The sequence below is a fragment of the Propithecus coquereli genome, unplaced genomic scaffold, assembly GCF_000956105.1.
Source record: "Propithecus coquereli isolate 6110/MARCELLA unplaced genomic scaffold, Pcoq_1.0 Scaffold26, whole genome shotgun sequence".
Taxonomy (NCBI): domain Eukaryota; kingdom Metazoa; phylum Chordata; class Mammalia; order Primates; family Indriidae; genus Propithecus; species Propithecus coquereli.
This window is the reverse complement of record NW_012148174.1, coordinates 8,808,587-8,835,752: the sequence shown is the minus strand read 5'-3', so window position 1 is coordinate 8,835,752 and position 27,166 is coordinate 8,808,587. Positions and strand designations below refer to the sequence as shown.

General features: G+C 35.2%; 1 protein-coding gene across 1 annotated transcript in view; it reads right to left on the bottom strand.

Annotated features, from left to right (window-relative positions):
• The window catches only part of GRID2 (glutamate receptor, ionotropic, delta 2), a 1,246,697-nt gene that overhangs the window by 578,636 nt on the left and 640,895 nt on the right, over window positions 1-27,166 (bottom strand). Inside the window, exon 4 of the mRNA XM_012647158.1 lies at window positions 15,704-15,909. Coding sequence (XP_012502612.1) covers window positions 15,704-15,909 — 206 coding nt within the window. The remainder of the gene's footprint in view (window positions 1-15,703; window positions 15,910-27,166) is intronic.

The window sequence follows — 27,166 nt, the reverse complement described above, 5'->3', positions numbered from 1 at the left end:
TGGTTTTGCTATTACTTGCTGTGTGACCTGGGGCTAGTTTGACAACCTCTCTGTGTCTCAATTTCCTCAATAGAGCTGGAACCCATTCTACTAAAGTGAAATATCCCAAGAATGGAAAAACAAGCACCACATGTACTCACCATCAAATTGGTTTTAACTGATCAATACTTAAGTGCACATATAGAAATAACATTCATCAGGTGTCAGGCAGATGGGAGTGGGGAGGAGGGGATGGGTATATACACACCTAATGCGTGCGGTGGGGGATGGACACGCTTGAAGCTCTGACTCGGGTGGGGCAAGGGCAATGTACGTAACCTAAACATTTGTACCCCCATAGTATGCTGAAATAAAAAAGAAAAAAATAAAAAACAAATTTCCTCATCTGTAAAATGAGTCTAAACACTGCACTTCATAGGTTTGGTGTGATGATTAAATGTATATATTTAAATGTACACATTTAGATGATTAAATGTGCAAAACACACTTAGAGTAGTGTCTGGCACGTAAGAAAAACTCATTAAATGTTAGCTATTGCCTATGGCAACTACTTTAGTTTTTAGGATCAACTCATTCTGGCTGTCAATTACTCATCCATATGAGTTTATGTCTATGATTCATTCCCTTTTCTTTTTCATTTATTTTGTGCTAAAAATCTCAGGCAGACTGACTTGCCCCTCAGATGGCATGTTCAAAGACTGCAATATAAACTTACTGGTTATAACTGTTCTTTTAGAGAATTAAATGTTACTTGGAAAGCAATTACTGTCAAAAAATGCATTTCATGACGAACATGTTAGAAAATAGTACAATAACTTGGAAAATGATTACTAAGTTAACAAAAAATGAAATAAAATGCAAACAATCTACTTAATCTAGACAGACAAATGCTCGTACATCATTCTTTTAATTTTCCACCTGTGGAATGAAAATACTGTTATCCCTATCTCATTAGATTTTTTGAGTATTATACAAGGTAACTTATAGAGTGATTAGCAGTGTCAGACAACTGTAAAGAGCCCAGTAAATGTGGGCTAGCTATTATTAGAGGTAAAGTGAAAAACAATTATCATATGCCAGCAATAAAATTTCCATGAGAACTAATTTTATTATTTCAGAATTGAATAGTTCTAGAGCAATGATTCCAACCAGGGGTAATTTTATTTCCTGCCACAACTGGGGCAGGTATTTACTGGGCAGAGACACGGATGATGTTAGACATAATATAATGTATAGGACATCTGCCCATAGCAAAAATTATCTCATCCAAATTGTCAATAGGGCCAAGGCAGAGAAACTTTGTTTGAGGTAAACACATTTTCATTTATCTCTGAAGTATTACTCCAATCAATATGCTTTCACTTAAACTCTATAGACCTATTATGTAAATATAAACAGAATACGGGGAAAGTTAGACTTTTTCTCTCATTAAAACTGGTCATTTGAAAAAATATTTTTACTTTAAAAAATTATCCCTGAGAAATTCCCAAATTAAAGAGAATTAGTCTAACTATAGGTTAGCAAAAGGTAACATTATAATATATTAATGCTAATTAATCAGTAGTAAGCAAAAGAAAAAAAATCGAACATTTGTTAGGTTTTAAAATGTTTTAAATATGATATAATTTTATATTTTTATGCACTAAGAAGGCTAAAAACTGATACAGAAAGAGATGTGGACTTAAAAATTTCTCTAATTGGATCATTAGATGTATGTCTCATAACTCTAAATTGCTCGGGGTATGTCTCATAACTCTAAATTGCTCGGGCAGTCATGTGGTTGGGAATACTATTCAAAATATTTTTAAAACTCTATAAATCAGATATGCGCACCAAATGGGGCACCCATCACCAGAAAGGATGCCAACTATAAGCAAGGAGTAGAGCTCTATTTGTGTACACCTGCTGGACATCAGTCCTACGTGTAAGAATTACAAATATTAAACTTATCTATTCCATTTAGTTCCAAATTTACCCTCTTTCATTCATTTTTCCTTCACAATTTGCTTATTCGTTATGACAATTTTTAGAAATTGAGGTGTCCACTTACTTCTTAAGGTTAATATCAGTGTTTTCTAGAGGCTATTCAGATTATTACAGAACAAAACAAGAATCACGGTTTAAGAAAAAGTATTTTGTATACAATGAATTTTAAATGAAATTTTATTTTAGCAAGTCTCCCATGATATCTTTCAAAGTGAAGTTTTTGGCCAATTAAAGAGGGCTACAAATCTAACTCCGGGTTTGATCCAATAATGTTGAAAAGTAACGGTTAATTAAATTTCGACTGGCCATCAATTAGTAGCTTTTACTTTTAAGAGAAAGATTAAAAAACCTGAATATCAAATTTTGTTTTAAAAAATATATGAGAAACTATGTATACGACCTAAAGTAAGAGTTAGTAGACTTGTTTTTTCAAACCTCTATATTTATTTGTGTATAAATGCATATTGTCATATATATATATATGTACACACACACACACACATATATATACACATATATATCCTCTCATGCCAATATACAATACTTTGTATAAACATTAGTGTATTTATTTTTAACTTTCCAAAGAGGATCTAAAATGCTTTACTATAAAAGACATACGGCATAATTTAAAAATTGAATTTCAGGACCAAGGTCTAATAAGTGAATTTTAATATAAATAAGCACTGATGATCTAAACATCTAGCAACATACTGACATATTAAAGTAAAATATTTGGGTCTCTTGGCTATACTGTATGTCTTACAGCAAAGCAAAACAAAACAAAACACCAAACAAACAAACAAACAAAAAAACCTCAACAAAACATACCAAATTATTTTCAGTGTTTTTCTACAAGTAGGAACCAAAAAGAAATTTTTAGAATAGTCTACAAGGCACTAAAAAATTTAATTAGCCAGAAAACTAATGGACCCTAACATTTATATAATGCTAGTATTGGATGGACACATATAATTTTAATCTTTTAACCTTCTTATGTTGTAGGACTTTTAAAAAAAAATCTAATAAAATGGCTTTTGCTAGAAAACGAAAATGAACTTTAAAAATTTTCTCTGTCTAAAAAGTTGATGTCCCTCCTTTTTATCTATATTATAATGAGAAAAAATCTAGATAGAATTGTAATCTAGGGAACTAGCTAACTTTTCAATGAAGCTTCATGAGGTGGTAATATTATACCTTAAAATTTGGTCCTCTATGAATCTAAAATATTGATTTTTGTCAGTAAGCATTTAAGAAATTGATTAAGTCCTGGGAGATTGACTCACACTAATTCCAGGTGGACAAATATGTTGGGACTCCAGTATAGCTCAGTATAGCAGGGCAGAGAGTAGCCATCCATGTTTTGGCTTGGAAGTAGAAGTGAAAGGACAGCCTTGCTAGTGAAATAACAGAAAAATTATCTAGTTTCTCAGTAAGAGCTAAGATCAATCATATGAGCTCTCTTGCTAACAGGCACTCCATGGAGTTCTGTTTTCACAACATCTGAAAAGAGCTGAGCAGACTGAAAGGAAATGCAAATCTTTCTCTTTTATATGCACTAGAAACTGCTTTTCAGAATTTTCTTTTACAGCCTTGAAGAGTTCCTGAATAGATAGCGGGTGGTATAAGCTTCAGGTCTCAGTTCCTGCCCCAAATCCTACCTCAAGGGTGAAATCACAGACAAGATCCCAATCCCCAGAGATAAGCCTGTCTCCGATGGAATGGCACCCACTTCTGTTACCAGCCTGCTGCTAAGAAGAAAGAGAAGAAGCAGATGCAGCAGTACCCAGCTAACTGGAATACAGCCATAAATCATCTTCACTGCCTTTACAAACCCTAAATAAAAAGCCTAAATAAATAATCAGTCTTCTACGCCTAACACACTCTCCTCTTTCACTTCTGTGTTGTCTTTTTTCTCCCTGGAAAAAGTAAAACAAACTTTTCCTTCTTCCTATGCTAATCTTTGCATGAGAAATTTTTCTCCACGCACGCTGTGAGCCCCTAGTAAATTTCCCACCCTGACAGGAAGTAATGGCACTTGTAACATGTATTTGCCGTTTATCTACTAAGCAAACTTACTCGAAACTGGCATATAAATTAAATGGCCAATTTAGTTATTTGCAACAAACACATCTCTCTGGTGCTTAGAATACATGAGTTTACCATTCTTCTGGCTTCTAAAGGTGATATTGAGAGTGGAAGCAGAATACAAGAAGGTGCATAATTTTGAAAATGGTTTCACTCAGACTATAGTAACTCCCGATGAATTGTGCCTGACATACAACAGGGAATACCTTTATATGTTGGCATGTCCTTGCCTTCCAGGACTAGTGTCTTCTTTAAGCAGTAATAGACAAATGCTACCAAATTCCAATCTTCAAATTTATCATTAGGTCCACTTTAACTATTCCCTTTGTTTTTGATTTGTCTGTATAACTCCATGGAGGGAAAACCTATTACAAATTTAATCCCTCTTGGATTCATTCACATTCTAGACTTGTTTTGATAAGACTACAGCAAGTTATGGTAAGAATTTTGAAGCAGGCAAGACTTCTCAGTTGCACCATAACAAATAAACTTTTGGTATGAGTAGCCGAGGTATGGGTAATCTTATACATTATCTGGGAATGTAGAGGAGTAACTGAACTGTTTTCTTTCTTATGGTTTTATTATTTTGCACATTTTATGTTTACATCATTTTCCTTATTAGTCTATATCACTTGAGGCATATAATCATATATCATTCATTATTATATTCCTACAGCACTTTCCAAACCGACTTTTTAAACACATTGTTTGAATGAATGAATAAGCAAAGAGTGGATTAGAGAAGGACTTCAATTTCCTTGTGTTGAAGGCTGAAGCAACTATGATTTTACGTCATAATACGAGTACAATTTTCACTTATGTTCAGGTATTTTTGTTTTTTTCAATGATATTTCAAATTATTGTTTGAGTAATAATTCAAATAAAACGGAATAAAAATTTTGGACCAATTTAAGAACCTAATAGAAAAGAAAAACTGGCATAGTAGATACTGCAAAGGCAAAAATTGTTAAATGACCTATAGACTATTAGGAGAAGTTAGTAGTAAACTGCCCATCCATATCAGCAACCCAAGGCAGTGGTCACATGAGAGAAGTTAGTTAGATTTTATTTGGAAGTTTGGACTCATCAGAACACTGTTCTTCACTTAGTTTCCATATTCAGAGACACCTTCTTAGAATTAAACAGAGCTCCAATCAAAAAAGCAAAAGCTGATATTGTTTTGGATCTTAATAATAGAAGCAAGACCTGTCATATACAATTTTGGTCAAATGGAAAATAAAATAAATTTGAGAATTTTTCATTAAAAAAAAATCTATCACTATGTGTTGGCTGGTAACAGAGCTACCTTTCAACACAAGTTTACAGAGCTAAAGTGAAAACTCAGATACGAGAGTTGTTTAATAATAATTGATCACTGTGATATAAAATTTTAAATTAAGTTGGGAATGAATCAGAACCTGTTAGAGTTTTTTTTAATCCAGTTGAATTAATTTTTTCTTAGAATTCCATGCAATTGTAATAATTACATCAATATGCAACAGTTGATTTTTTGAGTCATTGGCCATTAGCTGCTACTTGATGATCCATGACTATTGGGCCCTTGAGAGAGTTATAGTTTTTATGATAGAATCCAACTTTTGTGATCATGGAATCATAGGAATATTCTAATTCCAGTGAAATCATCAATATAGCCTTTCCTTTTCTCCTAAAGTCACATGCTTCATATTAGAGAAAAATATATGATACAGGCACAGGATGCAGCACAGAAATAATAGCCCTCTACCTTCAAATAAGCTAATCAATTCCCATTTTAATCGCAGGTGATGGAAGCTTCTCCCATTCTTTCCATTCCAGCACACTGGTGCTGTGTTGAAATAAATAGTGGCCACCATATGGAAAATAAAATGTATCTTTAAGTCCACTTGCCATCATGTAAAATAATCAATTTCAGATGAACTTCAGATTTAAATGTAAATAATAAAACAAGTTAAAACATAACAGTATGTTTTCATGATCTTGGAGTAGGAAGCTTTATTTAAAAAAAGACAAAAAGTACTAACTATAAAGAAAACATTAATAACCTGGAATATATTACAAATAAGAACTTTTGTTCATCAAAATTCACTATTAACAGGGGTAAAAAGACAAACAGAATGGGAGAAGATATTTAAAAATAGATTCATCTGATAATAGACTTTTATCCATTATATATCACAGGATCCTTCCAAATAGTGAGCAGGAAAAAAACACAATCATCCATCAGGAAAATGCAAATTAAAAAGAAAATCTGAAAATACCCACCAGTAGAAATGATGAAGACAGAAAATAGCAAGTGTTGGTGAGGAAGGAGAAAATTGGAATGCTTTCAGTTGTTCATAGAAAGAGTCTAATTGGTATAAACACTTTGGGAAGCTGGCAGTATCAGCTAGCATTAATATATGATATGCCTTATGCCTCTTGAGCTAACGATTCCATTCCCAGATACATTTCCAACTAAAATATCTACTTAGCCCCCAAAAAGATCCACACAGAACACCTATTTGTAACAGGAAAAACTGGAAAAAATCATCAACAGAAGTTACATAAACTGTGGCATATTCATGCAATAAAATATTTTGAAGCAATCAAAATGAACGCATTTTTATTACATACTTCAAGCTAGATGAATCTCACAGATACAATGTTAAGCAAAATGATACGCATTGTATGATTCTATTTATATTACATTTAAAATCAATCACAACTAGTTTATTGTGTTAGAAGTCACGATACCTTTGTGGGGGATTGTGAGTGCGGGGTACATGGGGGATGAATCTGCGGGTGCTAGTTACGTTCTGTTTCTTAATCTGGATGATGGTCACATGGAAATTTGTTGAGTTTTAAACTTACAATATATGCAGTATTCTTTATGCATGTTATCTTTCATTAAAAAGTTTACTTTAAAAATGTATAGCAGCCATCTACGAACAGAATATTATTAGAGAGACTTTCATGCAATGGATATATTTTGGAAAAAAATTATTGTCATATATTCCTTTTAAATATTATTATAATAGCTTCATCTTAAAAAGTGTACATTGCATAATGTCCACAAATAATACCTTCTTGGAAAAAGTGTTATTTTAATAACTATTAAATAACTATCATAGTAATTTGAGTACTCAGGCTACCCTCTTGATGACTAGGAATCTTTCTATGTATGTCAAGACAAGCTACCCTTACTTGTTTTCTACTCCTTCCCAAAGGCTTATTTCTGGGAAGCGTCATGCATATTTGAAGTAAGTCAGTTTGCTATTTTGTTGTTTGACAAGATCAAAGCTGTTTTTCTCACGAACCTGGGATATAGTACAATAGAATGAAAACTATTTCATAGAGTATATTTAAGAAATAAGAGATTATACCCTTTTCTTATTGAGTAGTAAAAGGATTTCATGTAACAGTAGGGTACGGTTCCTTTCTGAAAATTTGAAGAAAAAATGTAAATTGGAAATAATATTCATTGCCATATAATTAATGAAATTTCCTGCTTTCAAAGAATTGATGTTTCTTATCAAATTTGAAAACTAAAGACCATGGCCAAAATGTTCTAATTTATATAGGATTTTTGTATTCTTTCTGGAAAGGGTATAACTTATACAGCAACCAATGCAACATTATTGCTATACAAAAATTTGTTTTTCAAAATATCATTCCAATCCATATTTGAATCAAACCATGTGAGGACTCCTGTTTCACCATGTTCATTTCAAGGACACTTAAACTAGGTATCTGTGATAACAATTTTCTGCCAGTATCACAGCTGGTTGTTTTACTCAACTGCACATAACTGCAGTATTTTCTTAAAGCTTTGAAACTCCTGAATGAGAGGCGGAGCACTAACTGTAGATATTTAATGTATTAAATTTCTAAGACTTCAAAGGGAGCGTAATTAACTCAACGCTACATAATTGCTCCAGGGACAGAAAAAAAAGGGATGCAAACAGAATTGATATGCCTATTTTTCCCCTTAGCAATTTTACCTGACAATGCTAAGTGAGCAATTTCTTTTAAAAAACTCATTCTTTTGACTTTTAAGTTGATATTTCCCTTGAATATTTTAACAATTTTCCATGCCAACTTATAAAGTATGGAAAGCAGTGAAGTTGGGAGCTCTGCTATTCCCTTCTTTGACCAGAATTTCTTCCAGAGTCTTAACCTCTCCTTGTCTTAGGTGTTTACTGAACTTGGCTGTCTCTCTGCCCTCATCATAATCTATAGTTTCTCTTTCTTTCTAATTTCCAAATCCATCAGTTTCTTTCCAGCTTCATCTGCCTTTCTGTCCATGATATTCTCTATGGTAAGTCATTTCTACAAATACGTCTCTCAGGATCCAACAATCATGTATCCATTTGACCTGCTGACAACTTGCATGACCAGTTTCAAACTCTGGGTGTCCCCTACCACCTGCTATCAGCATTGGCTGCAGAGGTGTTGAACACTGCTGGATGAGGCTAGAGAATAATATCAATTAGATCTAGAGAGGCCTTAATTTTATCAACTATAAATTTGGAATTGGATAAAATGTTACATGTTGTATTTCCCAAATCTGAAATGCCATGATCTAATATTATTTCTTAAAAATCATAGCAATTGTTTTTTAAAGTCCCTTATGTTTGCTTAGTTTTAACCTGTAAAAATCTGAAAGAATATTTTGGAACTGTCAACTCAAGAAGATTAAAGGAGGTCACCCCTAAAATCCCATTAAAATACAAAGGATTAAATAGGTATATAAACCAACGACCATGAGAAAAGATAAAGAGGCCATCAGAAAAGTGTTTTTCAATAAATTTCTGAAAAACAAAAAGCAGAGGAAGCAGTGATATCCGATGAAGCACAGTTGCAGGAGTCGTAGAGCAGACATCATTGTAAAGGGCAGCAGCTGAGCATAAAGCCTCTCTCCTGCCGAGACCTAGGAGCCTCAACACTTGGAAAGGCCAAGCCAAGCAGAGGGTAGGAATGAGATGGGGAGCTGAAAAGTATGGGAGTACAGTCCATTCTTGTCATTCATAGTAGTTAAGTCATAAAAACCCCATGAACACTGAATTAGTGAATACTAAACCATTGCTCCTAGGGGAAATGCAGATTTGGTCCCTAAAAGTCTCTGGTTTTATGTATTTCTATTTAAAGACACTTCATTTAATATATATTGTCGATTCATTAACATTGAACTCATGGCCAAGAGCACTATAATTCTTGCCTGAACACAGCGTATCTAACACAGATGTTTTCTCTGTAAGGCACATCAGAGCTTCTTGTGCGTAGGAACACTAGACAGCACTTCTGCACTAGTTTAGGAGACATTTTAACCAGGAAAATTACCAAAAAAAGCACACAAAAAATTGAAAACAACACTAAATAGACTGCAAAGCACACTTCTTTACAGCAGAGGAGCTGAAACAAAAATGCAGAGAGCAGCTATTTGACCTTATCTGTGAACAACTCAAAGTTTTGCAGCTCTGTGAATTTGTGACCATAAAAGCACTCTGAATATTGATTCTGGAGTTACAAATACATTTCAGTGAGTAGGAGAATTTGCAAATTATGGAATTAGTGAATAAAGGAGACTGATTGTATACAACTTCAGTGTATGTTGATTCTCACCCACAGTCACATGGAAAACGTCTCTGAAAGCTGACATTCATCCTTACGCGAAAAATTCATATACACACATATGTGTGTATATACAATTCTTTTCCAAATAAAGAGGTTAGGTGGGTTTTCTGAAGTAAATCGAGGCAACTGAGATTCGCATTATTATCCTAGAGCAAAGACAACACATAAGCACACATGCAAAAACTAGCATTAACTCCAGGAAAATAGCTATGTTCCATCTGCTCAATCTAAATGATCAGTTACCAGAGTGATGAACTAATGATGTCGATGTTCTGAGTTAAATGATTTCTAACATAGGAATTTATAATTAGCCAAATTATTCATCAAGGATGAAGTTAGAATAAATACATTTTCACAAATGAAAAGCATAATAAATTCTACCTTCCACACACCCTTCCTTAAGAAATTACTTGAAGATATTACCCAACAAAACAGTAAGCTAAGAAACTGTAAGACTAAGAAAAACTGTAAAACTAAGAAACTGTAAGATTCAGGAATTCATGGACCAGACCCACTAAAATTTACCTAATTTGAGAGCAGCACCAGTAATAGAGCAGGAAAGAAAGAGCTCTGGGAGGCAAGACTCCAGTCAGGAAACAGGGAATTTGGAGATTTGCTATTGAAGACAAGAATTTAGAATTTAAGTAGCCAACAAAGATGAAATGAAGAAAAAGAAAATTAATAACTTGAACAGAAACCCTGAACCTGAGTGAGAAAAAAGTTAAAAGTAATCATATTAATATCTTAATACTTTATTGTGCAGTGAAATAATTATAAATTATTTATAATGATAAAAATATAGCACAGATATAATTTTTTATCTTATAGAATCAACTTTTAGCCAAGATATGAAAGATTTATTTCTGGTTACAGAATAGAAAACATATGCTTCTGACACACTCAATATAAAAGTAAAGCTTTGGATCAGTAAATTTGGGAGGCAGAAGAGTGGAAAAACAGTGAAAGAAACTTTACAGATACTATATTGTCTATAGTAGATGGTATGGGAATAAAGGCGTAACTGTATTATTTAAATTTATTTAAAATTGTATTATAACTGCATTGAAAAGATGTGTGCATGTGGGAGAAATAAATGAGCTAAATCTTTCCTTATATCAGAAAGAAAACAAGCAGGAGATAAGATAATAAATTAACCAATAATATTCACCAGCACAAGTAAAACAGAAAAAAATTTAAAGAGCTAAGAGTGACTTAATCTCTCCATTAAAAATTATGAGGAACACTTCATATATCTCAATAGGAAGATCTCCTAGATGTTGCTAAGTAAAAAAATGCAAGCACAGAATTTATACCTAGTATATTACTAATTGTGCAAGAAAGAATAAAAAGCATGTATGTGTATGTATGTGTATGTGTGTACACCTGGAATGCCACACGAGACACATTATTTGCTTCGTGAGAAGGAAATCAATCAGATGTTTGAAAAACAGGGCCAGGAGGCCTTTTAGATTTGGAACCATGTGAATGCACAGAATATTCTAAAAAGGAAATACAAATTAAATTTTAAAAATTAAAAATAAGTAATTCTTTCTGAGAAGAATAATTGTGGGTAGAAAGAAGTGGACAAGAGACTCTTGTTTTTCATTACAAAACCCTTGGTTAAATTTGATTTTTTAACTCTATCCATACCTATCTCTCTGTCTGAATTACTGTTCGCCCACCGTTGTCTGCCTGATGAATGCGTATTCATTTTTCAAGATTCTGCTGAAGGAACTTATCTGTGAAACTTGTCCTGACTCCAGCTAAACTCTCTGCAATTCTCAGGTCTCCTTCGGTATTTCAGAACACCATTCACCATCACTATCACAGCATTTTCCTTTCATGCTTTATTATTTAATTGTATGCCTGCCTCCTCCACTAGACTGAATCACACTGTAGGTCATTCAGAAATGATGCCTCTTTGTGCCTCTGGAACTTCAGTGGGTTCTTTTGAAGGCAGAGCTGCCTGCCTTTCGAGTAAACAGCTTCCCCTAAGCGGGGGCACTCCTAGAACCCAGGAGAGAGCTGAGACATGTCTGACAGCAGCTAATTTGATACAGGAACCCCCATGCAGGTCAGAGAACATACTATGCAGCCAGCTCAGGATGGAGGTGGAGGTGGCAGTGGTTCACATTCCTTCTGTCATTCCCACATCGCTGCTTGAGGCATTTGTGGAATAAACTTGTCTACAGTTTGGAGACATAAAATCAATGATTGTAAAAGACAAGTTACTGGAAAAGAAATGGTGGCTGAGTGGGGAAAGTCAGAGAAGACTCTCATGAAAGAATCACAAGCACAGATTTCATGTGTTTGGGAACAAAGATGGGATCAGCACATTTTTACAAGCATCAAAGTTCGGAATTGAGGACAGGGAGCCAAGGTGAGACTACACGTCAGGATTATATTGATTCAAATTGATTATCAGGAATACAAGGATGGTCAGAGAAAATTCTTTTAACAAAGTCTGAACTGACTTCATCTACCTTTGAAACAGCAATTTTAGGTTATTCGTCGTGACTAGCCCTCCCCTGGTAGAGACCTTCCTGAGTTCTAACACTCTGGGATCTTACCTCATCAGTATTCCCTCTCCATTTTACAATCTCTCCCTTTTCACTGGTTGCTTTTCAAAATCTGTATAAAAGGTTTAGCTTGTTCTATCCTAAAAATGAAGCAGATATGCCTGCTTCTGATATCCATCACTAGGGTTTTAAAAAGCCTTTTTAAACATAATTTATCTTTACTTTCATCACTGAAGTTCTTAACAGACTAGTCAACATGCCCACCTTCATCCAGTTCTTCCTTGGCCCTCCGCAGTCTTGCTCCACACCCTGCCTCTAGGCTTTTGTTCATGGTCTTCTTGCTGCTTAGAATGCCCTTCCCTTCTTTCTGTGCCTGATCCAAGTCCACATGTCCTTTAGTGCTCAACTCAAAATGCACCTCTTTCAGGACTCCATCTACGACCAACTCCTTCCTTAACACTTCTCCCTCCTTGACAGGCAGCTCTGTGGCCCAGGGTAGATGTGTGTGTGCTACCAGCGCATCAGCTTATAATGCTGACGTTCCTTTTCCTTCCCCAGCATCAGGCTACACACTTGAGGAAAGGATCTAGATCTTCATCATAATTATGTGGCTCTAGGGCCTAGCATAGTTTGTAGGATAAACCGGATAGTGAATCTATGTTTGTTAACCTGACTGAAAAAAATAAACTGTGTCAGCACTGATCTTTCTCCTGGACTCCGGTCATGCACTCACAACTACCCTTTCTGGGAACTGTGGTTATGCACACAAACTCTAGAGGCAAACTGCTTGGAATCGATCCCAGATCTCCTTGTACTAGTCATGTCATCTTGACAACTTACTTGAACTCTATGTGCCTCGGTTTCTTTATTTGTAAAACAAAGATAAAGTTAATAACAATGCATAAGCTTTTTATGAAGATTATGTAAGTTCATCATGTATAAAGACCTTAGGAAAAGAGGTATTAAGTAAGTAGCATAAGTGTTAAAACACAGTTATGATGAATTGGCTAGTCTACTGCTAGCTCAAATTTCACATATTCCACATTAAACTCTCAGACCTACTCCTCTGCCTTATTTGATCATAACAATTAATGAATGGCACTTGTTATGGGTTAAATTACATCATTACTGCCCCGCTTCCCAAATTCATACAGGGAGGTCCTAACACCCAGTACCTTAGAATGTAACCTTCTTTGGAGATAAAGTCTTTGGAGAGGTAATCAGGTTAAAATGAAGTCATTAGGGTGAACCCTGATCCAAAATGACTGGTGTCCTTACAAAAGGGAAACCTGGACACACAAACATGTGCATAGAGAGGACGACATGAAGAGACATGGGGAGAAGACAGCCATCCATAAGCCTCCACATACGTCTCCACAGCTGTGAGACAGTACCTTTCTATTGCTTAAGGAACATGGTTAGTGGCATTTTGTTATGAAAGTTCTAGCAAAAGGATACACCGCCATTCTCTGCTGGTACCCAATGTAAAAACTTCAAAATTTTCTCTTATTCTTCATCTCCTGACCACAAGCTGCCCCAGAGTCACCCTCATCCCTATGGTCCTGTGTTCCGTAACCAGCCCTGCACACAGATCATCATCTTCTCTATCTGAAAGGGGGTGATCACTTCGTAAGGCTCCCCACCTGCAGACACACTCGATAGCAAAAGCCCTGATCCTATCATCCCCGCTGTAAGCCTAGTGCTTCTGATTATTAAAGATAGAGGCATTGTTACCCTGACATTAGAGGGCTTTTGGCATTTGGTATAAATCCATGTTTCACACAATGTGGGCTATTGCTCTTCATGTTTCCTACTGTTAATCCACATCAAACTACCTGCTCTACTCTGAGCATACAATCAGGGCCCGTGCCTCTGCTTATTTTGACATTATTTTCACTTTAGTAAGCAGTTTTTGAGCATCTACTATGTGTCAGGTACTGTGTTATGTGGTTGAAAAAGTGGTTTAGAAGTTAACATTTCTTGAGCATCTACTAGGTCAGGCCCTCTCCCCCAGAAGGTATATTATAGGATATCTCATTAATCTACATTACACTATTAATATTTTAAAATCAATATATTATTCTAATTTTACCGATGAAAAAAATAGAGGCTCAGAAATGTTAAGTGATTTGCCCATAACACGTGACCAGAAAGTGGTTGAGAAGGACTTATATTTGTCAGCTATATACCACTTTTGTAAATTCCTACCCATGGCACAAAGTTCAGCTCAACTATTCCTTCACAATGAAGCTTTCTCTGATCTCCCCAGCCAGAAATGACCACAGATGCTTCAAGCTCATCCATTGCAATTTTAACACTTCAATTCATATTACATTTCTGTGTACTTGCTCTCAATCTTCTAGAAGATTTTGTGTTTCTCAAAGGAAACAACCAACCCCTGAAAAATTGGAAATATTCTTTCTATTATGGAAAAATCTAGTGGTTCAATTTATTTGCTAACCTTAAAGAGTCAAAGTTTTATATTTGTTCTTAAACTGCATAACAAAGTTCCCTATTAAAATAAAAAAAATTGGTATTACTGATAGTTTTCTACAAGTTTTATTCTTCTTAGTGATTTATATTCGTCTCAAGTTTTTTGATACCAATTATATTACAGAGTGTCAAAGAACTTCTAACACATTCCTAATCTGGAGGCTTTATGGCAGTACTTTGGAAGCTAACAGAAGCATATTGGCAAAGTGAGGAAAAAAGTATTAATCAAATAAAGTCATCAAAATTAAAAACATTAACAATAAAACCCATGTGAAAATATGTAATGCCATGACCAGGTCTATCACTATATAAAATTAAAAACTTGAAGTAAGGCAAAAATGACTTCACAATAATCCTTTGCAAGTCAGTAAACAGCAGGCATTTTAGAACATAGAGATGTTACACCAATCACTAGAAAGTCTTAATTGTATTTTTACAAAGTTTCAGAGCTTCTATCCAAACGAATAGATACAATTAAAAGTTTGAACATGCAGCATCTAAAATGTACAATGTTCATCACCTTGTAGGGTTTCAGACACTTTTAATTATTTGTCTTGGTACAGAGTTCACAGAGAAGTAAGCCTGCTATATGTTTTTGTAAAAATAGTCATGTTTAGGCAATAATATCTCGATTCAAGTAAATCTTTGCTCAGAAGCAAAATTTTAACTTGAAAAATTAGTTAGAGAGCTGTGCATTTGTGAATTCATTCTTGAACTCGCTAGATTCATTTAGGTCGACACTACTTTTAAAATCCCATAAGACTTCTTAAAACAGTCCTGGCTATGTGCCTAAACATATATACATACAAACATTCTCAGCAATTAACTGGACAGTAAGGGGTAAATGAGATGAGCAAGGAATTCATCGCGCTACCTTCATTAGTGTTAATGAGAGTTGTGCAGTTAATTCCCTCACACTGCTCTTACTTTTCATCTCCTCTGTGGGATCTCTTCTGAAGCATTTAATTTTTCCACCCTAGCCCTACCCCATGAAAATTTTTACTCACCTCAGTAATGAAGGATTTGGCCGTGGCAGGATTCATAACAAGGATGGCTCGCCTAAGAGTGTCTCGATAGCGATTCAATTCCTCTATTCTCATGGTATCGAAGAGAGTGGTGATCATTTTATTGATATTGTTTTCTACCTTCTGAAGTGCAACATCCATCCCCTGCTGAGATACTTTGTCCAAAAATTCCTGTATTCCACGGATATCTAGAAACATCAAAAGCCCAACAAAATGTGAATTACAGCACAGAAGGGAGACAAAAGCTCTTTCACTTACATCAGAATAGTTTAGTGCCAACATTGCAGGCTGTCTGAAATTATTAACTGAGTAGCTGATGGAACTCCCAAATATGTTTAAGGTTTTGCATGATTTAATATGTTTACATGAAAAATGTAGGAATTATTATTTTAAAAATGGATTTCTTTCTATCCACACAGATTCTAAATTATCTCAACACTGGAAATGTTGAAACAGGAGAGAAGGAGGTGGTTGGGGCGAAGCTTCACTTCCCTAAAGCAAAACATGAGAGGAAGGAGAGTATATTCCCTATTTTCCTTAGCATTAAAGAGCATTAACCCGAAGTAAAACATGATTATCACTGATGACAGATGAATCTGAATCAAGATTATCAACATTTCTTAAAGCAGACAACAGTATCACTAAACTTGACTTTTACAATCTAGTTAGAAAGCAAATTTTGAAAGGTTATATTCAAAGGGTCTCAGGTCACTTAAACCACAAATAAAATAGCTATATTTTTGTCTATTTTATGAGTATTTACACTTTAGCACAAATCTAAAAAGCTTAGTAGGAGAGTTTTCTCTTCAAGAGTACAGATAAAGTATTTTAACTTTAAAACATAAATTGTCAAAACATATTTCAGCATTTTAGAAAATGTTAAGCAACACTTTTGAATGTATGATGATTAGCAAAATGTTCACATACCTATTCCAAAATAAGCAGAGTTCTGAAAAGTTATCAAAAAGTCCAGTGTCTACTTCACATTTAAATAAGAAAAGTAAAATTCAGTCTAAATAAAGTTTACCGATTTCTAGTTTGATGTGTGTTTAAGGAACAATAAGTGTCTGAAATGTTACAAATGTTTCTATCTAGTACCACATTGGTTGTTTATAAAAGAAGTTATCTGAAATAAATATGATTAGAAGGTATACCTGGCACAATATAATCTTCAGAAAGCAGATTTTCTTTTTCCATATCATAAATTATATTTTTCATTATACATCCAAAGCATAAGATGTTTAAAGGAAAAAATATTGGAAAAAGATACGAAATAAATGGGATTGTAGAGAACTTATTATGAATAGATTAAATCTCAAAATCTCTAATTGTGTGTGACTGCATGCATGTAAAAGTTGCTTCTCAATGGCAACAACTAATTTTTGTATTTTTCAATACATTAATAATTAAAAGCAATAGATAAGCCCATAGAACAAGAAAATAAATAAACACAAATTTGGAAATTGACATTTACTCAGAGCAAAAGTAACTGAGTAACAAAAGGGACAAAAAACTTATATTTACAAGGTTACAAATTAATTTTTTTTAAAAAGAAAACCTTTGCTTTCTTTTCTGATTGCTTTTATTTTAAAACAATTACTGTAAATATTGTATGTTTAGTTGTGTGGTGACTCTCAAAATCTTTGCAATATATATCCTGTATAAACTCTACCTTACATTTCTTATCCTAATTATATTATAAATCCAGGATGTCAAAGCAGGTTAAAACAACAAAAGCCTCAGCTAAAGCAGAGCATGAGATACAAAAGCTCAGATAATAAAGGTATTAAGTATTTATTCAATATTGAATTCAGAAAGTACGTAAGGGTGTAAGACCATCAAGTATATCAGCAAATACCCATCCCCACATTGAGACAGACAATAAGTAAATAAACTTATAAACACAAATCACACTGGATGCTTGGAAGGAAACAATTAAGGGTGCTTTGGTGGATGATAATAGGGTGGGGAGGAGGATCTATTTTAGCTAGAATACTCCAGGAAGATTTCTCTGGTAAACATTATTTATTTATTTATTTATTTATTTTTTATTTCAGGGTATTATGAGGGTACAAACATTATGGTTACACTTTATGTTTTTGCCTCACCCAAGCGAGGGTTAGGGGCATGCCCTTTCCCCCACAATGCTCCCCGTGCCCTTTAGTTGCGGGTTTAACCCCCATCCCCCTAATCCCTGGAGAGTATTACTTCCATGTGATCATCCTAGTGTTCATCAGTTAGTACCAATTTGATGGCGAGTGCAAGTGGAGCCCATTCTTCCAATCTTGTGGTGTCTCGCTTTGGATAATGGGCTTAAGTTTAATCCAGGAAAGTATAAGAAGTTCTAGATCACTGTCGTTTCTTATGATTGAATAATGTAAACTTGTATTTAAACTGCGTTCTAAAGGATGAGAAGACATTACCTACGCAAGGAGATAGGGAGAGAAGACAACAGCTCAGAAAACGATCCAAGGCAGTGAAGAGCTTGCGTTTGAAGAATTTATGGGATTCCAGTTTGGCTGCAGCCTAGCTAGTCAGAGGTGAAGCTGGATGGAGTGGGAGAGTCGGATTGTATAGACCCTTGTGAGATGTAGAAAGAGGTTTTGATTTTATTCTAAATACAGTTTTCATTAATTTAAAGTTTTACCTAGAGGATCTGCCTTAAGAGGATGATCATTTATGTGTGCAGAATGAAAAGCAGTTTAAGCCTGGAAGTGACTTGTTTGATTGTATGATTCAAATGGAGCTGGTTAATTAATTTCCCTTGATTTAAAACAGTATGACATTTTTTAACTTTTATTTTTGATCAGAAGTATTAATATCATGTATGCTGTTATTTGGTCAGAAAAGTGATGTGTTACAAGACTACTATTACCTCTCTGCTTCTTTACTCTGGAGTTCTGGTTGTCGCTTCCTAGATATGTGATTGTATAATTTTCTGAAAATTTTTCCTGATCTGTAAATGAAGATATATTTATCTTATAGCAGTCTTCAATGATTAAATTAATGAGGTTGTCTGTGTGCGTGTGTGTGTGTGTGTGTGTGTATGTGTACAAAATACAGTGTAGGGTCTACTATTATTAACATTATTGTTAATAATAGTACACAACTGTTTGTTAAGAAACCAACCCTCCCCACACCAATAGGGGGAGCCAAATCTACTAATGGCTGCTACCCAAAATGGCAACCATAAAGTACAAGGCAGACTCTTGGAATGTAGGAGTTAAACAGAAATAGTTTTGCCTATGTGAGCAAATGATACCGAATGACACTAAATACTCATATGTGGAAATTGGTAAGTTTCATGAGAGAAGAATCTGAATTATGCTGTTTATTGCTGCTCTGTGTAAAAGAGCCACTGAAAGAGACAGTGGGCCTCTGGTTTTGTTAACTGAACATGAACATAATCAATCATCACAACCATTCAGCTTCATCATCAGTATATTGACAAGCTGGCAGCCAACGAGCTAAGTTCCACATGTTACAGAAATAAAAAAGACATGGTGCCTGACCTTAAGGAACTTCCAAGCCAGTGGGTGTGACTAGCTGTTATTTACTGATAACAAAAAGCAAAAAAGTAGTTTTGGTAGTTGCCAGTAATTATTAATTCTACTGACCAGATAATTACATATTATAACAGCAAGTCATGGAGGTTCATTAACTGAGTTATGAAACATAAGATCGGGGGGAAAAGACATTTTTTCCTAGGCACTATGAAGGAATTTGTGGTAGGCAAAATAATGGTCTTTCAAAAATGACTGCATCCTAATGCCTGTAATCTGTGACTATGTTAGGTTACATAGCAAAGACAGATTAAGGCCACAGATAGAATCACATTTGTATTCAATTAGCCGACCTTAAAATAGGGAGAACATCTCATATTATTTGGGTGAGTCCAGTGTAATCACATAATATTTAAAATTGGAAGAGAGTGGCAGAAGAAGAGAGCCAGAGGGAGACCTGACTCCTTGAAGAATGGGTTGAGACTTTCTGAACCTTCAGAGAGATGCACAGTTGCTGGCTTTGAAGATGAGGGAAGGCGATTCCCAGTGAAGAAAGGGGAGTGATCTCGAGCAGCTGGAAAGTGCAAGGGAATGGATTCTCCCCTAGAGCCACCAGAAGAGAACACAGCCTTGCCAATACTTCGATTTTAGCCCATTGAGGTCCCAATGTTGTTTAAGCCTCTGTATTTTTAAAATTTATTTTATTTTATTTTATTTTTATAGATTTAGGGGATACAAGCGCAGTTTTTTTTACAGGTGTATAGTACGTATTGGTGAAGTTAGGGCTTTTAGTGCAACCAATCCCCAGAACAGTGTACATTGTACCCATTGAGTAATTTTTCATCCCTCATCCCCTCCCACCCTCTCAGGCTTCTGAGTCTCCAATGTCTGTTATTCCACTCTCTATATTCATGTGTAAACATTATTTAGCTTCTGTTTATAAGTGAAAACATGTAGCGTTTGACATTGTGTTTTTGAGTTTTTTCACTTAAGATATTGTCCTCTAATCTCATCCATGTTGCTGCAAAAGACATGATTCCATTCTTCCTTATGGCTGAGTAGTATAAATTAGTGACAATTTGTTAATACCAGCAATAGAAACTAATATAGAACTATACATTAATTAGCATATTGTCACTGCTCTTAGTGACTTTTTCTATACAGACTGTATAAGAGGGTAAGGTATAGATATTCACATGTTAATTATAAGTACGCCATTTTGTTTAAATAGAGGAACATTTTAAATAAAAATATTAAGGAATATAACAAACATTTAATACGTTTCCTTACAATTTTTAATCGTTTTCATTTACTATTTAGTCAAATTCTAGCTGTTCTTCAGGCCCAAGAAAAGCATGCTAAGCTGTAGAAGGTTGGATTCCCAGGGAAGCCGACTCTGCGATGGAGATTAGAGAACTGGGAGAATATTAAGGGCTGCTCTCAGGAATAACACTCGTACGAAGGGAAGGGAACAAGAAAGAGCCAGCAGAGGGAGACGTGGGGCTGTGATGCAGTCTCTGCAAAGGCAGGGAATGGTTTTCAGAGTTATCCCAAGTCAGGGCTAGTGGAAGAAGGAACTTTACAATCCTTCATGGACTTTTGTTCTCCTCAGCTGAGGGCAATTCCTAGGGAGGGTAGTCAGTGCCCAGCCCTGTCAGCAGTTGGGAGACTATGTCCTTCAATTTTGGGATTTGAGTTGCTCAGCACTGAGTCCATTTTGAAATTTTTCTCATTTTATGCAATCAAAGGCTATTGTTTTGGTTTTTAGGGTAATTTGATGTGAAAAAGCTTTATATGTCATTTCTAGGACACCTTTCCATTTTTCTTTTACAAAGAATCTTTTTGTCTGGGGGTAAACACACTGCATTTGATGTCAGAAAACCAGGTTTGGATTCTTACTTAGCTGCCTATGTAGACCTCTTAACTGGGAATCCATTTCATAGTTGATGTCTTTTGTTTTTATCTTCCCAGTATTTCTTCTCCTTTATTTAAATAACAACGTGCCATTTTTCATTTAAGGAATGAACCCGAACCCATTCCTTGTGTCCCACATGTCCTCAGCCCTCTGCAGTGTATTACTGGATGGTCATGTGACCTGCGCTGGTCAGTTTCAGCTCTCCATGATCTTGGCCTAAGTAACTTGTTCAGGGGCAGTCACAGGACTCAAGCAAGGACTGAAATTTGATATACAGATCATGTAAAAGGGATGGTCTTTCTTTTGTCTCACAAGTTGTAATGATGTGGTTTTGGGATCGCAAGAGCCAGCACATCCAATGAGAAAGTAGCTGAAGTGAAGCAGAGACAAGCCAGCTGCAAACTTGACTTTCCAACTACATGGTCAATAAAAAAAAAAAAAAGAAAAAAGGGCTAGTTTGAAGTGAGCTTTTGCCAATTGCAAAAGAAAAGGTCTTGACTAACATATACTTTTTTTTTTTTTAACAAACATCTGGTAATCTGGTGATGAAGAAGGTATAGCTCCTGTCCTTGAGATGTTTCAGTTCAGTGGAGGGAATGAATATTTAAACAGGAAATTATATTTTAATGTGATCATGCCACTAAAGGCAATGTAACAAAAAAACGGAAGCATAAGGAAAATAATAACTATCCACAACTTATCTGTGCAAAAAATATTATTTCACCTAATTACTGGGTTGTTCTGATAAAAGGAATTACAGTGTGTGAAATATTAAAGTAGTTTGTAAATTGAAAATTTCTATGCAATGTACATTTTCATTATCAAGACTTTATTAACTCCAGTCAAAAGCCCCCTCTGTTCTTTATTTTCTTCTGCTATTTTTTTTCTATAGAAAAATGGAAAATGGAAGAAAATCTTGATAAGAACTAAAAGCTGATCTCTGTAACATTCTCAGAACTTGATGGTCTAGAATCCATTTCTCTGATATCTGAATTGTGTTACCTGCTTAGGCCAGCTTCCCACAACAAGCCTCTAAGACATAGTAGCTGATTGAAGCTTAATGATTCATTTTATTAAATCATGTAAAATAATGACTTTTTTACGATCTCCAAAGTCAGATTACTTTTAATCTCTCTACTAAAAATAGTTTATATTAAAGTACACTAGGGTAAAAAAATCCCAAGAAATATTAGAATTTAATGTATAAACATATTTCTAAACTGACCCCAAGAAAGACATTTAATCAGAAATATGACACTCTACTGTTCATTCCACACCAGTGGTCAGCATCCATATAGATCCCTTTCTGAATTGAGTCTTAGCTTACTATGTGCCACGCACTGTGACAAGTACTTGGAAGAGAATATTAAGCAAAACAAAAACAGCCCCTTCCCTCATGGAGTAGTGTATTATCTGTACCATCTGACCACAGACCCTATTACAGAGAGAGGAATCTTGCAGTACTACTCATTTTCCAAACTACACTTCAAATTTAATAAAATTTAGTAGTATTCTCTTGACTATATCAAAATAGTAATTCACAGTTTGATCATTGTCTTCATCTTTAAAATACAGAATTCAATATGAAAGAGTTCTGTCACTAAGTTTTTGTGTCTGAGTTTTTCCTCTACTCATCTTTTCCTCCTTTGTATAGATTAGGGACATTTAATCATTTTGATAACATCAAGCACTGAAGATCTCACTTGGGGTAGGAAGTCTTCAGCACTGTATTCAGCCAATCTTGGTGTTTCTGGAATTATGACAGAATGTCATCCTTAAAAAATGAATATTTAGAATATTGTGTTTTTTTTAATAGAAAAAGGAATATGTCATACCACTGCATACATGAAATACCTCATTGAGTTGAATGGATTTTCCCAACATACGGTAGCAAAGCATACTCTATAAATGCCTTACTTCATGAGAAAATAAGGTTTTTAATCACTGGGCAATTTTTAAAATTTTGCTTAGAAGAACTCTCACTTCAAAAAGAATTAGGAATCATTTATTGAGTATTTTTTGGAATTTTTGCTTCATTTTTTACTTTGTATTTAAAAAATAAAGATAATAATATACCGTATTAGATTCTGAGGTGACACAGTATAGCAATAGTGGCCCATCACTGAGATTTTCTATTTGATAAGAACTTGTGATTTGAACATGAGATCACAGTATTTCAGTATGAAAGGTATCCTTTCAGTGATGTTTATCAATATTTGTTAAGGACATTTTACTGATGAATATATCCAAAGTAGTAGAATATACATTTTTTATCTACTTGACATCATATATACTAATGCAAAGGAAATAGTTTAAAAAGATGTTTGGGTTAATTATATGCTTATTGGTGCTCATTGAAGTAAATGAGAGAAATGAAAGCTGGAAAGTAGCCAAATGAGTAATAAACAGCTTTAAGACTGTCTAGAGAGAAAGTCAGTAATATTATAGTCATCAGACATTTGAAAACACTCTCCGGGTAATCATAAACATTTGCAATCAATTAAGAAGAATGTGTCCATTTCATGGGCCTTGATTAAACCTACTTCAAGAATACATGGAATAAATGTTGTGGTTCCTAGAAATGCATTCATGAGGATGGTCATTTAATGTTCATTTCAAAAGGGTCTCTCAGGTGGCAATTAAATTGTAAGGAAAGGCTAATACACTGAATGGTGTTGCCTAAGTGCCTCAGATCATTTGCCTATGTACTGACTCTTAACTTGAGATCAGTAAATCAATGTTTTCAGTATGCAGATGAGCCCATAAATAACTCACTCATTAATCCCTGAAGTTGAATTTTTCTTTGTTTTTGTGTACATGGGTGGCAAGAAGTGTATATATGTTTACCTAGTGTATTTGATTTAGTCATTTCCATGCTAAGATAGCTTATGGTATGAACATTTATTATGCACACTTAGGTTTCTGATTTTCAGAAACAGTTTAATAAATTACAGTGGAGTTTACATATGGTCAAAAATCTTGTTGTAGAATGGAAATACTACCCTAAACTATAAGAAAAATGTTAGAATGATGATGCCATAAAATAATTTTTAGCTGACTGAAACAAAAATCAAACAAATTGAAATTAAACTTAGAAAGTATGTATTTTAAAAGCTATTTTAAAATGTTGAATTATAATGGAAAAATTTATAATTTCCTTAATTTTTCCTTATAAGCAAGGTTTCCTTATAACTGAAAAAGGAAGTGGGTATGTCTACATATGCCTACCCTTCATCTCTCCAGCAGAGGGTTCCATGTGACTCAGGCTGGTGACTTAGAGCCCTCCATATCCATGACCAAATTATTTGGTTTAGGGATCAGCGAAAGACCTAAACAGAGTGTGAGATTTGACATATGGATATAAATCCATATGAACGATATGTAATATCTGGAATATATACAAAAGAAGAGAAAAGATCTTTCTTTAGTACAATAATCTGTCAGGATATGCTTGAGGTCACCACTGTCTGCTGTCTTGCCTGATAATAAAGTCAACACACGAATTGAACTAGAGATGAGGATACGGTAAAGGAGTAACTACTTTCAATAAGTTTATCTCCATGTAATTACTGTAATGAACTGCTTAGCAGCTCTCAGTCCTTGTAGTATACCTCCAGTCTCCACAACTGGTTCCACCCCAATAGATCTCCCAAAATATCCATCCCAGTATGAGGCTGTGGAACCAACATCATTCGTAGGCAAGGAAAATTAAAGAATTCAAGTAGCTCATTTGATGAGGAGTACATCTACCTTACTGTTTGTCTCATTCTAGTAAATTGGTTCTACCCAGTTCTCTCAGCCCTGAAATTCAATTTTTCTCTCATCAATACTCTCAGAATGGAATCCTTCCAGTAGAGTAATCTATCTGCTATTTTTTCCTTCTCAGGACCACCTCCTCTTATAACTTTCTGGTTTCTGTATTATTCCCGTTGCAAGACTCCTTGATTCTGGAATCTAGCCATTAGCTGCATCCATCTTAATTCCTTGCTTAGCCCTTTCTGGTAGTGTGTCTGCCTGGACTACTGCCAACTGCCTCTCGTGAGCCTCTTTCAATACTATAACCCACCTAATTGACTGCACTTCCTCTTGGAAAGCATTTGGTTGAAAGCATAAACAGCATTCTAAGCAAATAGAGGATAATGCAAAATTGGAAGGTTTGGTCAATATAATGAGTAACACAATAAAGTTATAACATTAAATTGAAAAATTTAAGCAGAAATTATGAGAAAACACAAAAAGGTACAAGTATTTTGTATTTTGCTAGAGAGGTAAAGTTCTCACCTCTCTACAGTGACAAGACAACATGTGGTATATGGCGTGATCTGTAAATGTGTGAGGTGTTTGATACAGAGAGATTGAAAAACTAGGATAGGGTTAACAGCATTTATAAACGTGGAATATCTGATACACACAAGGTGAAAATGGCAAATTTCTTGCAGGGCTTAAGCAGAAGAATAGGATGAGTTCAGAGAGGCACAGCCATTTTCTTTATTTATTGATTAATGATTATGTTAGGTAGATAGTTAGGATCTCTGGCTCTTTTAGGGACAGGGGTACCCTCCTTTGATGCTGCCTCGAGCAATTGCTCCACCTGGGAAGAAGGATAATGGCAGGCTCTCAGTTTTGGTGCTGCCCACCCTTAATCCTATCAAACTGCTATACCTGGGGAAGGAGGGAATGCCTTCCAGTCTGGGAATTCCCCAGCCCAGGCATACTAGGATTTGGAAAGTGACCTAGGGTAATGTAACGCTAATTATTATGTCATTAGCTTAAATCATGTTGTGATTCACCGACTGCCCCGTCCCCCTGCTGGGCTTTTAGAGAAGGAGTTTGCATACGCAGATACAACCTTGAGGACACCTATTAATCATTTGGCAACATCCCACACCTCCCAAAAGCCCTTCCCCGGAATAGGCCAATAAAAGGAAACAACTTGAAAATTCCCAGAGAGAGAGTCTGTTAGTCAGTTAAGTCAATGAGTCAGGCTGTCTCTCTCCATTCCCAGAGACAGACCTGTTTCCTTTTATAATGAAAAGCTACTCCAGTGAAACTGCTTCCTGCTTGTGGTCACTCCATCACACTGGCCCTGCTTGTGATTTTTTTTCCAAGCAAGGAGCCGAAGAACTAGGATAACTGTCCACCAAGAGGTTGGACCTGACACATTTGTGTGTCCGATCATTCTTAAGCCAAGAACACACCAAGAACTGAGAGCAGACTGCCACCCTGACATTTATAAGAAAAAGAGATTACATATTTCATATTATTCCAGAAAATGGCTTTTTGTCCAGTCTATGTGTTTTAAGTTCATATAAACAAATGCTTTTTGATAACTAGAAATGTCCAATGTCCAAAAGTGAAATAAGCTCCTTCAAAAAGTAGTGTTCTATATCCCTTAGAGTCTTCTGGAAGGGGTATATGGAATAAGAGACCTGTTGAAATTTGTTGTTTTCAGATGCCTCATCAAGGAGCCAAGTTGGCTTATCAGAATCACCTGCAAAGTTTTAAAAATATATATGTGGTTGGCCTACCTTACAAAAATTCTGATTCCAGGGTTCTGGGATGGGGCCCAGGTATTCCGATTACTAAAAAGTTTTCTAGTCATTCTAAAATACTTTGAAATTTGGGTTCTAAGTGTCTACCAAAATAAATTCTGACCTTTCATTTGTGACTCCAGAATCTCTAAATGATCATGACTCAAACTGTTATGACTTTTTGGATATAGCGCTTATCCTGTCTTGGGAATAGAAGAGAATATGCCCAGTTCAACTGTTTGATAGCGGTTCTTAATAGGGGAGGGAAACTAGCATGACATTGTGGGTATGTCTCTCTGTACTATTTTTTTTTTTTATTTCAGCATATTACGGGGGCACAGATGTTTAGGTTACGTATGTTGTCCTTGCCCCCCCTCCCCCACTAAGTCCGAGTTTCAAAAATGTCCATCCTTCCTTTGGGTGGTGCTCATTGCACTCTTTGTGTATGCATATACCCGTCCCCTCCTCCCTCCTCCCCCCTCCCCCCTGCCCAACA